We start from the raw sequence: 14,253 nt of genomic DNA on the forward strand, positions 1-14,253 counted from the left end.
TAGGAGATATTTTTTTTACCTACAGGTAAGCCGCCTTATGGGCTTTCCTGTAGGTAAAAGTAAAAAAAATTAGTATACAACCGCTTTAAAGTGTATCTTTTCCAAAAATAATTGTGTTTGAAAAATCACTGCGCAAATATTATTCAAAGAAGATCCAGTTCCATGATGGAACTTTTATGATGGATCTTCTTTGAATAATACATTTTTGTGCAGCAATCCTTTACCTTTTTTCTACATATAACCAGCGGGATAGTTTAATTGCATTGCACATTAAGACCTGCCGAGTGCTGTTTACTTCACCTGTTAATTGATTAATATATATATATATATATATATATATATATATATATATATATATATATATATATATATATGAATATGTATGGGGGTTCTGAACAATTTTTGAGCAAAAAAATTATAATTTTTACACGTAGTTAAGAAATGTCAGAATTGACCTGGGCTAGAAGTAGTTAATAGGTATCTGAGCTAACTGCACTGTATTGTCATTGTGTTGACTCATTGGCAGAGCTTTACTAAAACTGGAGCACACAGAATCTGGTGCAGAGGTGAAGCGCACATATCGGCCCCCGCTCTGATAGCTAGCAGTGATCTTTTCTCCCTGCTAGCTGAAACAATTTTAATGAAAGTGACCAAGCACACCCAGCCGCATCACTCATTCACAGTTCTATATGAAAGACAAAACTACAAGTCCGATTTCCTTTGCGGCCGTCAGCTTGAAGTTTTCAATAAACTACCATGGCGATGTGGAGTGCTGTGGTTGTTTATTGAGTCTTACCTTCAGATTGTATCTGCTTACCCGTACGATGTACAGGCAAACAGAAACATTGACAGGTCTGCAGGAGACATGGATGGCACCAGCGATCGGCTGATCACTTGCTTTAGAAGTCAGCAAGCTGTGGAAAGAGACGGCCAGCAGAGCAGCAGCACTCACAACATGAAAGGAGATTTTTCAAGTAAGCTTCTATTGGATTGTCAAATATTACTATTCTTTATAATGCCATTACAATGATGATGATATAAAATAAAAGTGTATGCTGTGACCATAGATTTACTTTCATCTTTCCCTATCACTAATCTCATGAAGTAGAAACAAACCTTGAATCCATATAATTAGACTTCAACTTTACCACATTTCTATTCTACCTCATCTGTATAAATATGAAACCATATTTGAAACAAGCCTTGTTTAATTCAAGTTGTGTTAATAATTTCCCACCTGTTACAATGACTGTCACATAGTCACTCTCTGATGAGCTGATGTTCCGTCCATTTATTTCCACACAATATTTACATGCATATTTCCCAGCAGCATTTTCCGAGGACGCGGATATTGTATAATCACTGTGCAATGGATCCCCTTCGTGAATTTTCTTCTTTTCCTGGTAAATCTGTATTCCTTTTGCCAATATACCAATTGGTGGTGAGCAGGTCAAAGTAAAAGATTCCTCTTTAGTATACACAGAGTATGAAGGTGTCAGTCTAATAGAGGGTGCCTCTGGGGTCTCTGCAATAAGAAGGTTATATATTCCATACAATTACATTTTAAGGACATTTCTTATGTATTTAATTAATACAAGAATGTGGAATTCCCTTCCACTAGCGGTGGTCTCAGCGGGGGGCATCGATAATTTCAAAAATATAGATAAGCTAGATATAGATAATATAGATATAGATTTAGATAAGCACCTGAACAACCACAACATACAGGGATATACAATGTAATACTGACATATAGTCACACACATAGGCTGGAATTGATGGACTTGTGTCTTTTTTCAACCTCACCTACTATGTAACTATGTAAATATGTGTTTACTAATTTTGTAAGATAGCTTTTGCATTCATACCACAGAGTACTTTAAAACTGGACTAAAAGCTTTGCTGGATAGCTCACCCCCTCTGCTGCCCCTTACGTTCCCCGGAAGGTTCCCTTGCTGGAGGCCTTTCCATATTTAATGTGTAAATTCTGGCTTGTTTCTGGGACTGTCTACTTTCCCCGTAATAGCACTTGGGCCAATTGTCCTTGCCAGCACCTAGTTAAAAGTGACTGCTGACATCAGTAAGAACTGCTACCTTTTTAGATCGCTGGAAGCCTCAGAGGGACAACTGAACTTAAATGGACAGATAAAGGCTACCATATAAATCAGAGAGTATTACAATGCTAGGACACAGGTAGACACATGCATCCAATCACTCTGAGATATGGATGTGTGCTTTTGACCCTGTGTGGGACAGCTATTGACCACCAGAGAGTAAAACAGATGACATTGTGGATGCTCCAGTTCATTTACAAGACTGCACTTCCTTTACTAGGCTAGCGTCCTTTAGTTGCCTCTTGGAAGTCTCTCAGCTTGTGGCATAGTAGACCTAAGCCTAGAGGACATAGAATTTAGCAATCCACCTCAAGGAACCTAGGGAACTAATAATGGAAAGGTTGTTCCAAATACTTATCACTTCCCCAGCGATTGGCTGGATCCGCAAGGGTTTGGTGTAGGTTTAAGTGTAAAGAGTCCCGTGGCAATCATGACTCCATTTTTTTCTTTGGGCTTGAGGCTAGAAAGATCTGGCTATAGTTCTTTAGTTTGAACTGGGGGGTTTTGGCAGTGGCAAAGTGTGTTTCCTGCATTAGAACAATATGCGCTTTTTGCATGTTGGCTTCTTTGAGAAGTGCTGATCTTTTCTGGGGGGTTTTCAGGCCCCTCACATTTATTGAGATAATTTTGAAAGCCATGTCGAGGTGGATAGTACTGTGCAAGAGTGTTTATGGATGTAGATGAGTGGGTAGGAAAATTATATCCGATGTGAAGATGGTACTAGGGTCGGCTATGAGGTGAGTAAAAAGAAAGAGCTCCAAAGGAGGGAACTTTGGAGCCCAATGGGCAGTAACTACTGCAGAAAATGTACATGTACGAGGGCAGGTAGACTACCTTGGTTTGTGGTGAGTCTACAAACAAAAGTCCAGGCACGCAGTTACGAATGAGTGGTACTGCAGGTACCCAGCATTTCTGGCTTATGAGAGACAGGGTCTTGGAGACAGATTCAGACTTATTGGTAGATTCCTACAGTTTCCATTTGAGAGGTAGTCTGGTCACTGGAATCCGGGGTGTCCCCTGGGATAATGCACCAATCTTTCAGGAGTTGGAGGCCTTTAGAGAGGGTTCTCATGGCATGGGTCTTGCTTTGATGAGTGATGAGTAGTTTGGTGGGGAATCCCCATTTGTAGGGGATTTTGTGGTTGTGAAGGGTTTGCTGTGCACATAATTCGGTCCTTGACTGTGAAAAAATGGATGTGAGCTAGAACATCTCTGGGTGCGGATGGTGGCAGATGGGGAGGTTTAGGGAGTCGATGTGCTCTGTCAATCTCCAGATCGTGATTAGTCAGATCAGGGATTAGTGTGGACATTAAGAACTGTAGGAACTTTGTCAGGTCAGGTGGTTGAACTGATTCTGGTATAATGCGGAGTTTGATGCTGTTCCTGCGAGAGTGGTCCCGCCGGCGCTATCTTGTCTGCTGTTCAGGCCAGGAGGGGAGAAGAACGCTTTGAGCTTCTGAGGAGATTTGAACTCCTTCCTCCATTTGGACATCATGGTTGGATGGTGCTGGTGTGCTTCAGGAGTGAGGGGGAACAATTGTGACCCTGTTTTGGGTAGCTGGGTGGTCGCTAGAGCCAGGTTTCCTGCGGAGCAGCGAGGTCAAGCAGCCATTCACTTGCACCGCTAAGCCACGCCCCTACTTTTCATTATTTATTTTGACACTGTCTTTTAAAAATAAAATAAAAATTGGGTCACTTTTTTTCCTATACAAGGAATGTAAACATCCCATGTAATATTGAAAAAGCACAACAGGACCTTTTAAATATGAGATCTGGGGTCAAAAAGACCTCAGATCTCATATTTACACTAAAATGCAATGAAAAAAATAAATAAAAATGTTACTTGAAAAAAAAAAGTCTTCTTTAAGAGCTCTTCCGTCCTCCCATGCTATGGAGCTGAGCAGGGGGTCATCTGCTCTTCAGTTGGCAGCCAGGCATCCACGGCAAAGGACGCGATCGTCTCCATCACTACTGCTAGATGACTGGAGTGCAGCGGGAGGGGGGGGGGGTTGGCACCTCTCCCGCAGCTGATAAAAGTGATCTCGTAGTGAATCCACCGGAGACCACTTTTATCCACAGCATTCCCAAAAATACTGGGGTTATGGCAGCTAGCTGCTGCCATAACCCTGGTATTTAGTGTCAAAGTACCGACGAATGGGTATGTAGTTTTGTGTGAAGTGGTTAAAGGTCTCCAAAGGTCACTCAGCCCCCTATAACACCCAAAAGATATACGAAACTGGTCTTGTTGGTTAGTGCTACGTTTGTGCTGCTAAAATTTTTATTTGTGCTGTTATGGTTTTTTAGTTAGAACAGTTTCTTTTTAAATCAAACCCCACCCACTTTGCAAATAAAAACTCAGGTGTGTTAAAATTTACATTTGTGCTGCTTTTATTTTTACAATATTAGCAATTGTTTTTTCCAGACTCTGACATCACCCAGCCTCCCTACATCAGCCAAATGACACAAAACTGGGCTGGATGGTTAGTGCTGTGTTTGTGCTGGTTTATGCCATTTAAATCTCTGTTCTATCTTTTATCGTTTTTGTTTCATGACATTTGGCTGTTTTAGGGGGGATGGGTGAGGTGATAGTCTGGAAAAAACAATTGCTAATATCTTAGAAATAAAAGCAGCACATATGTACATTTTTTACGGCACAAAACAGCACAAACGCAGCACTTTTTTTATTTGTGCTGATTGTAGGGGGGCAAAGTGGGTTGAGTTTAACCCCTTCCCACCGAGCGTACGCAGATCTGCGTACTCGGCTTCCGGGGGGTATACCGGGATAATGCCCGCACCTGCAGGCATCATCCTGGTACTTTTTTTTTACAGCGGCCGATTGGCTATCCAGCCATAACAACCGAAGCGGCTAAAAGCCGCTCGGCTGTTATGCTGGAGGAGCAGGAGGGGACGCCCCCCCTTCGGCCGCTGTTACCGTTGCTCCCACTCGATCGGGAGCACCGATTCACGATTGGATGCCTCCGGCTGCTGGGGAGGAACTGGAATGATGCCGTAATCCAGTCCAGTTTTTGGCGATCTGAATACAGTGTAAAGGAGGGGTGGGGGGTCTTTTAGACCCCCGATCCCTCCATAAAGAGTACCTGTCACCACCTATTACTGTCACAAGGGATGTTTACATTCCTTGTGACAGCAATAAAAGTGATCAAATTTTTTTTTAAGAACAATTTATTAATTTAAAAATAAATTAGATAAATAAATAAAAAAACATTTTTTTAAAGCGCCCGCCGTCCCCGCGAGCTCGCGAAGCAAAGAAAACGCATATGGAAGTCGCGTCCGCATATGTAAACGGTGTTCAAATCACACATGTGAGGTATCGCCGCGATCGTCAGAGTGAGAGCAATAATTCTAGCACTAGAACTCCTCTGTAACGCTAACCTGGTAACCGTAAAACATTTTTAAAGCATCGCCTATTGAGATTTTTAGGTACCGTACTTTGTTGTCATTCCACGAGTGCATGCGATTATAAAGTGTGACATGTTTGGTATCTATTTACTCGGCGTAACATTATCTTTCACATTATGCAATTGGGCTAATTTTACTGTTTCGTTTTTTTTTAATTCATGAAAGTGTCCCTTTTCAAAAAAAAGTTGCGTTTAAAACACCTCTGCGCAAATACCGTGTGACATAAAATATTGCAACAATCGCCGTTTTATTCTCTAGAGTCTCTGCTAAAAAAATATATATAATGTTTGAGGGTTCCAAGTAATTTTCTAGCAAAAAATATGGATTTTAAGGCCGCGTACACACGGGCGGACTGTTCGCTCAACTTTGTCCGCTGAACAGTGTTTCAGCGGACAGTCCGCCCGTGTGTGGGCTTTCAGCGGACAGTTTCAGCGGACAGTTTGACGGACAAAGTCTTTCGGAAATTCCGAAAAACTGTCCGCTGAAACTTTGTTTGAGCGAACAGTCCGCCCGTGTGTAGGCTACTTTCGAAATGAGCAAACTGTTCCCGCTCGGAGGAAAGTCTGCTCATTTCGAGCGCGTGTCAAGGTAGGCGGGGCCCACGACGGAGACGTCGCGGGCTCCGCCGCCTGGAATGGACTTAAAGGGGAACCCCAACGCCGAAAAAAATCGGCGTGGGGGTCCCCCCAAAGTCCACAACAGACCCTTGTCCGAGCACGCTACCCGACCGGCCAGGAAAGGGGGGCGAGCGAGCGCGCCCCCCCTCCTGAGCCGTACCAGGCCGCGTGCCCTCAACATGGGGGGTGCCTTGGGGAAGGGGGGGCCGCGCGGCCCCCCCACCCCAAAGCACCTTGTCCCCATGTTGATGAGGACAAGGGCCTCTTCCCGACAACCCTGGCCGTTGGTTGTCGGGGTCTGCGGGCGGGGGGCTTATCGGAATCCGGGAGCCCCCTTTAATAAGGGGGCCCCCGGATACCGGCCCCCCACCCTATGTGAATGAGTATGGGGTACAATGTACCCCTACCCATTCACCTGTAAAATAAAAGTACCCAAAAAAAAACCACAACACACGAGAAAAAATATTTTATTGCACAGCTCTGGGGGTCTTCCGTCTTCGGGGGTCTTCTCGCCGGACTCCTCCGCTATCTTCGTGTAGCTCTTTTGCTAGCGGAGGAGTCCGGCTTTCTTCCTCCCCGCCGCCGGCCTCTTCTCCCGACTTCGGGGGTCTTGTCCCCCTCTTCGGTTCTTCTGCCGGGCCACCGCGCCTTCTTGTAGCTCTTTTGCAGGCGGTGGCCCGGTCTTCTGTCGCCGCTGTCGCCGTCGCCGCCTTCCGTTCTTCTTCTTCTTCTTGTTCTTCTTCTCCAGGAGATGTTGACACGACGCTCTCTCCGGCCGGAATGCCAGAGCCGCCCTGCGCTGCCACTTATATAGTGACAATGGGGCGGTGTCACATGGTATATGTCACATGGGTTGGTCACATGGGTTGATGTCACATGGTGACCCCGCCCCCTTACGATGTCATAGTCCCCATGTGACATCAACCCATGTGACCAACCCATGTGACATATACCATGTGACACCGCCCCATTGGCACTATATAAGTGGCAGCACAGCGCGGCTCTGGCATTCCGGCTGGAGAGAGCGACGTGTCAACATCTCCTGGAGAAGAAGAAGAAGAAGAAGAAGAAGAAGAAGAACGGAAGGCGGCGACAGAAGACCGGGCCACCGCCTCTAAAAGAGCTAGAAGAAGGCGCGGTGGCCCGGCAGAAGAACCGAAGAGGGGGACAAGACCCCCGAAGTCGGAAGAAGAGGCCGGCGGCGGGGAGGAAGAAAGCCGGACTCCTCCGCTAGCAAAAGAGCTACAAGAAGATAGCGGAGGAGTCCGGAGAAGACCCCCGAAGACGGAAGACCCCTGGAGCTGTGCAATAAAATATTTTAACCCTGTGTTGTGTTTTTTTTTTGTACTTTTTTTCACAGGTGAATGGGTAGGGGTACATTGTACCCCATACTCATTCACATAGGGTGGGGGGCCGGTATCCGGGGCCCCCTTATTAAAGGTGGCTCCCGGATTCCGATAAGCCCCCCGCCCACAGACCCCGACAACCAACGGCCAGGGTTGTCGGGAAGAGGCCCTTGTCCTCATCAACATGGGGACAAGGTGCTTTGGGGTGGGGGGGCCGCGCGGCCCCCCCTTCCCCAAGGCACCCCCCATGTTGAGGGCACGCGGCCTGGTACGGCTCAGGGGGGGGCGCGCTCGCTCGCCCCTCCTTTCCTGGCCGGCCGGGTAGCGTGCTCGAACAAGGGTCTGTTGTGGACTTTGGGGGAACCCCCACGCCGATTTTTTTCGGCGTTGGGTGTCCCTTTAAGTCCATTCCAGGCGGCGGTGCCCGCGACGTCTCCTTCGCGGGCCCCGCCTACCTGTACACGCGCTCGAAATGGGCGGACTTGCCTCCGCCTTACGTGGGCGAGTCCGTTCATTTCAAAAGTTGAGCGAACTGTTTGCCAAACAGTTCGCTGAAACAGTCCGCTCGTGTGTGGGCAAGTCCGCTCATGCAAATTTTGAGCGGACTGTTGCGGCAACTGTTTGACGAACAAAGTTTCAGCGAACAGTCCCCGCGTGTGTACGCGGCCTTAGTTGTAAACACCAAATGCCAAAAATAGGCTTAGTCATGAAAGGGTTAATAAAAAAAAACTTATAACTTAAAAACCATAACAGCACAAATAAAAAAGACCAGTTTTGTGCCTTTTGGGTGTTGTAGGGTGGTAAGTGAGCTTTGGTGACCTTTAATAAATCATTAATAATATAAAAACGATAAAAGATAGAACGGAAATTTTAACCGTCACAAACCAGCACAAATGCAGCACTAACCAACCAGCCAGGTTTTTTGTCATTTGGCTGTTGTGGGGGGGGGGGCTAAGTGATGTCATAGTCTGTAAAAAAAAATATTGCTAATATCTTATAAAATAAAAGCAGCAGAAATGTCAATTTTTATAGCACAAAACAGCACAAACGTAGCATTGAAGAAACACATTTGAGTTTTCATTTGTGCTGATTGTAGGGGGGGCAGCTATGAACAGTTATATTATGTAACCGTTTGTGTTTATGCCTATGGGGAGGCACTCTGCAAACATCTAGCTAACCAGAGGAAAAACATTATCAATCAAAGAAGCTTGTTACATTTGTCTGCCAACTGTAACTCTTGATGAGCCTTGCCCAACAATAACATGACTAGGGCACCCTAACGTGTAACTAAAAGCAAAACATTATTTCTGACTTTGGAAATAGTGGTGAGGAGTAAGGACCACTGTTAGGATTTTTTAAATTTATTTTATATTTCTCATTTAGGGAGACTTTCTACCTGTCTAATTGTCCTCATCGTGAATGTCACCAGGCAAAATAATGAGGTAAATCTAAAATTTTGATTTGCCGCCAGAACAGGAATATAGGGGGAATTATCCAATAGGGACAGTTCCATTAACAACTGTACACACACATGTACTGCTGGGTTTGGCCATATATTTACAGTTTAAAAGCAAAACTAAAGGAAGGATATTCACCTTCCCAATGCTCCCTTCCCAGCGCTGGCATCTTTTCCCGTGGGCTAGGTTTTGACCATCTTTATTAGCCGGCACAGTATGATCTCAAACCTGCACATGCACAATCGCTAGTCATCCCAGCACACAGGATTGCACCGGCCACTGTACGATGAGCTGTACGATGAGCTGGCATACTCTTACAGTCTGGGGATAGCTGTGAGCAGGCAGGCAGGTAAGATTTATTGCAGAAAAGACATTGCAAGTCTCTTGTGCAATAAAATGGCTGCTTGCTCACAGTGGTGGTTAGTTACTAAAACTGGAGACTGCAGAATTTGGTGCAGCTCTGCAGAGAAACCAATTAGCTTCCAGGTTTTATTGTCAAAGCCTACTTGAACAAGCTGAAGTTAGAAGGTGATTGGCTACCATCAGTACCAAGTCAGGGTCAACCAGTGAACATGGCAAAGATCCAAAACTGCACCCCTCCTCCACTGTTTATACATGCTGTAGAATGGGTGTATCATTCTGCATCTATTCTTTGAACCCTTCCTCTCCTGCCCATCCCTTGTCCCAGTCCAGACTACCATTCACAGCTGCACCAGATTCTGAGTGCTCCAGATTTAGTAAATCTCAGCGTATCCTTGAAGAACTTTATTTTTAAATTAATTCTGTCTAGGACCCTGTTCTTCTTTGTGCTGTTCACAGTACCATCCTTTGGTGACAACACTCATATACATATATATCCTCTTCTTTAATCTGGCTCTGGAAACAGCTACCTCTTATGACGTTTCACTTCTAAATGTAAGAAAACTTATATTTATATATATATATATATATATATATATATATATATATATATATATATATATCCTTTTATATATTATTAAATGAAACAATAGATTCATAAGAAAGAGTGGGGAGAGAGGCAAAATTACACTGGGCAAAATACCTAGAGTCCCATAGTCATAAACCAAAACATTGCTAGCAGGTTATGGAATAATTAGGAGTTGGAAGCTTCTTGTTTCAGCAATTTTCTTTACTTCCATGGAGAAATACATGACATGCCTTTTATCATCATGGGGACAGACAGGAAGAGAACACAAACAAGTGCATACTTAGATACAGAGGGTACTTTCTCTCATATTATAGAATACACAAACTATACACTATACTACTACAGCACCACCTGCTGCGTAGATAGGTATAATGCATACAGTATTGTCTGTTTATTAACAACATTACATTACATGCTGTTGTTCTTTTCCAACAAAAATGACTACAAGGTAAAAACCTGGGTCTTTCTAGGATGGCAACCAGGGATATAAATTCAAATAATAAACAAATTTATAGAATGTTTTTAAACTTGTATTATATGATTAATAGAATTTTTTTTTTTTACATCTATGTTTTGAATTTATATCCTTGTTTGACATCCTAGAATGTATTTCGTTTTTACCATGTTGTTTTCATTATTGTATTATAGTTTGTCCATCTTTTTTTTGGTTTTAGATATATAAGTCATTTAATATGTTATATTACCTGCCACATTAATAGTGATGGACCTGCTCATATTAGACTCTATATTAGTTCCATTTTCAAGTTCCTGGTATAGACACTGAAATGAGCCAGCATCTTGCTTTGTCTTGATTTTAATCTCAAAGTTGGTACAATTTGTACTTTGTTCTGTAGAATGTATTTTTGACCCTTCCTTGTAGAACTCAAATACTTTGCTATTCATCGAATCAGCACTGCAACAAGTAAAACTGACATCTTCTCCCAGCTCATAAATTTGATGGTTTGGTAATACATCAAGTTGAACAATATCTGCTTGAAGAAGATAAAAAGAGAGGAACAGATTACAACTATTTAACACACAGTTAGTATACAGATTGGCTGCCAGCATATCCTTATTAAACTGTATACAAATAACACCTTCATGTTAGCCAATTAGCAAGACATAGCATTATGACATAACTACCTCTAATATTGCCTATTATTTAAAACATGTGGATACAGGGTAGAAGAACAAACAATGCAGTTTACAGGTGCTACCAGCAATTATGTTACATGCAATAATTTGCTGGTACATCTTTCAATGTGGATTTCTGTCTCAAAAATATATTAACATAAATAAGGGGGAATTTAATGGAAGGGGGAAATCTGCAACTGTACATTTACTGTTCTCAACAAGTAATCAACCGCATCTATACTATCACAGAGTAAGAAGGGGAGCATATAAATTAGGAGGTACATAATATTTGACCCAAGGCTCCAATATTTTTTAAATAAAGCATTTTAAATTTCTTTTTTTTGGTCACTTTTATCATCCATGATATGTATGTTTTTATATCTGCACGCTACATACTAGTTGTTTTCCATGACTAAGCAATGACTTGTTTTGTTTTACAGTAAACACATGTTTAAACAGTTTATGTTGATGTGTGATTCATTCAGGTTTTTTATTTATTAGTACTAGGATTTTTGTGCAAAGGCCGTACTATTTGATATACTTCAATTCAGATTATTTTACCTACTGGCCAAGTTTGCAAAATGTGAAAAAAGTGCAAACATTTTAACAACCTCAAAAGCACTGGTAAATAGTTTGAAACAAATTAACAATACGTATGTGCTAAATGGCCAAAAAAAAAGTTTCTTGTTATTTGTTTCCAGGGCATACACATTTTGTGAACAATCATATTCCAGATCCATACTTTTTCACCCGGAGGCACACCTAGTTTTATAATTGAGTAGTTGATAATGAGTTATTCTGTAACTGAGGAGGGTAAACAATTGTGTAAAAGAGCTACATGGTACAGTGATATCTATATATTAAAATGGATATTAAAATAGTACACATAAAACAAATGATAAGTATTGCACTCACAGGTGTGGTTATAGAGGGCACACATATTAGAAAACTCAGCATCAGAGTCCTGCCATGTGTCCAGGATAAAGACTGTGCAGCAGCCAATATGGGCAGGAAGTTGGATCATGCATACATAGCTGACAAAGGGAAGTTTCTCTGAAAACTTGTTCCCAGGGTGTCTTGTGCGTTGACAGGGTTGAGAGTAGCCTGCTGTTATCCCTCAGCTGTAGTGTCTGATCCTTATACTTGTGTTTGTGCAGCACGACCCATTGTCCTGGCCATATCGATGGCTGCAATAACATGCATTACTTATTGCAAACAAAGTGAGGAAGAAAAAAAGAGGTGCTGGAATTTAAGGAGGATGTGGAGGAGGCAGAAAAACACAGTAAGAAATGATTTCCCGAAAAATATATGTAGCACCCTCTAGTTAGGGAGGTGCTAGAGTGAGGATTTTCTGGCAGAGTAGGAAAATTTAGGCAGGTGGTGGCTAGGCCTGTTTGTTTTCATTCTGGGCTGGGAGTGGCTCAGGGCAGCAGCTGGTGACTCACAGGCAGCATCACTGTCCCCTCCTTTTTCTTTCTAGAAGGTCCTAGAAGGAGAGGAGGAGAGGAGAGGTCGTGCTGCCTGGGGTATTCTGGGGTGCCTTGACCAATCCCCAACTAAGATTGGCAGGGTGCAGGCCTCCTTAAATACCTTGGGTCAGCCCAGCTGGGGAGGAGTTGTCAGATGGAAGAGCTGGAGTGAGAGAGTGTGGTGGCTGTCGGGGCCCACAGGAGCTCCCCAGTCTGGGGGGGGGTGACCCTTGGCTGGGCCTCGGGTGCATCCAGGAGGAGTGACGAGATCCTGGAAAGAGAGGCACATGAGAGAGCAAGTAGACAGCGGGGGAGAACACTTCTAAGGGAAGACTATTGATCGCAGTCGGGAGGGCTGGTGAGTGAGCACACTAAGGAGGACTGGAGACTGGGAGATTGCAGTTTGAGATGGGTGCAGAACCAGAAGAGAGGACTGTGGGAAGGGCAGTGGAAGGAGGTCTATGCAGCCAGGCTGGTTGTCAGGGCCTGAAGAGTGATATCTGGGAGTTGTAACTGAATAAAGGGCAGCTAGAACCTGAACTACACTACACCACAGGGGCCCAAGGTCCCTGCCCACAAAAGGTGGTTCATTGAGGCCTGGCTGAAGTAGTGTTAGGCCTATTTATGCAGTGCTAGCTAGTCTGGAGGACTAACAATCTGCAGCAAGGGAAGTGCTGGTGGAGTAACAGTCTGCAGCAAGTGAAGTGCTCAAGGAGAAATGGTGTGCAGCAAGTGTTTGTGCTGGAGAGAAGGTTGAAGTGTATATACTGGAGTGTATAAAGAAGTCCCAAGCAAGTTTGCACTGAATATTCCTGAGCATCCCATAATTCCCAATTTCACATCCAAGTTTAATCCCCTCAAATAAAAAACAAAACAAAGCTATGGACTGGTCTACTGTATGTTTCTGAGTGACTGAAAGATGGATGTCTGGCTGGGCAGGGTGACAGGTGAACCACTACATTCAGCAACCCCTATGGGGGCATGACTACATACAGTGCCTTGCGAAAGTATTTGGCCGCCTGGAACTTTTCAACCTTTTGCCACATTTCAGGCTTCAAAAATAAAGATATAACATTTTTATTTTTTGTGAAGAATCACCAACAAGTGGGACACAATTGTGAAATGGAACGAAATCTATTGGATTTTTTAAACTTTTTTAACTAATAAAAAAATGAAAAGTGGGGCATGCAAAATTATTCGGCCTCCTTGCGTTAATACTTTGTAGAGCCACCTTTTGCTGCGATTACAGCTGAAAGTTGCTTGGGGTATGTCTCTATCAGTTTTGCACATCGAGAGACTGAAATTCTTTCCCATTCTTCCTTGCAAAACAGCTCGAGCTCAGTGAGGTTGGATAGAGAGCGTTTGTGAACAGCAGTTTTCAGCTCTTTCCACAGATTCTCGATTGGATTCAGGTCTGGACTTTGACTTGGCCATTCTAACACCTGGATACGTTTATTTGTGAACCATTCCTTTGTAGATTTTTCTGTATGTTTGGGATCATTGTCTTGTTGGAAGATAAATCTCCGTCCCAGTTTCAGGTCTTTTGCAGACTCCAACAGGCTTTCATCTAGAATGGTCCTGTATTTGGCAGCATCCATCTTCCCCTCAATTTTAACCATCTTCCTTGTCCCTGCTGAAGAAAAGCAGGCCCAAACCATGATGCTGCCACCACCATGTTTGACAGTGGGGGTGGTGTGTTGAGGGTGATGAGCTGTGTTGCTTTTACGCCAAACATATCGTTTTGCAT

General features: G+C 43.5%; 1 protein-coding gene across 2 annotated transcripts in view; it reads right to left on the minus strand.

Moving 5' to 3' along the window:
- The window catches only part of LOC143956683 (immunoglobulin superfamily member 1-like), a 134,811-nt gene that overhangs the window by 72,966 nt on the left and 47,592 nt on the right, over positions 1 to 14,253 (minus strand). The window contains exons 3-4 of one of the 2 annotated variants that reach the window (XM_077466877.1): positions 10,608 to 10,892; positions 1,238 to 1,525 (exon numbers count right to left, since the gene is read on the minus strand). In XM_077466877.1, the coding sequence (XP_077323003.1) occupies positions 1,238 to 1,525; positions 10,608 to 10,892 (573 nt within the window). Of the gene's footprint in view, positions 1 to 1,237; positions 1,526 to 10,607; positions 10,896 to 14,253 lie in introns of both variants that reach the window. The other variant, XM_077466876.1, reaches the window with a different exon arrangement.

Source organism: Lithobates pipiens, unplaced genomic scaffold (genome assembly GCF_037356315.1).
Source record: "Lithobates pipiens isolate NorthernLeopardFrog02 unplaced genomic scaffold, aLitPip1_a1.2 Scaffold_4, whole genome shotgun sequence".
Classification (NCBI taxonomy): domain Eukaryota; kingdom Metazoa; phylum Chordata; class Amphibia; order Anura; family Ranidae; genus Lithobates; species Lithobates pipiens.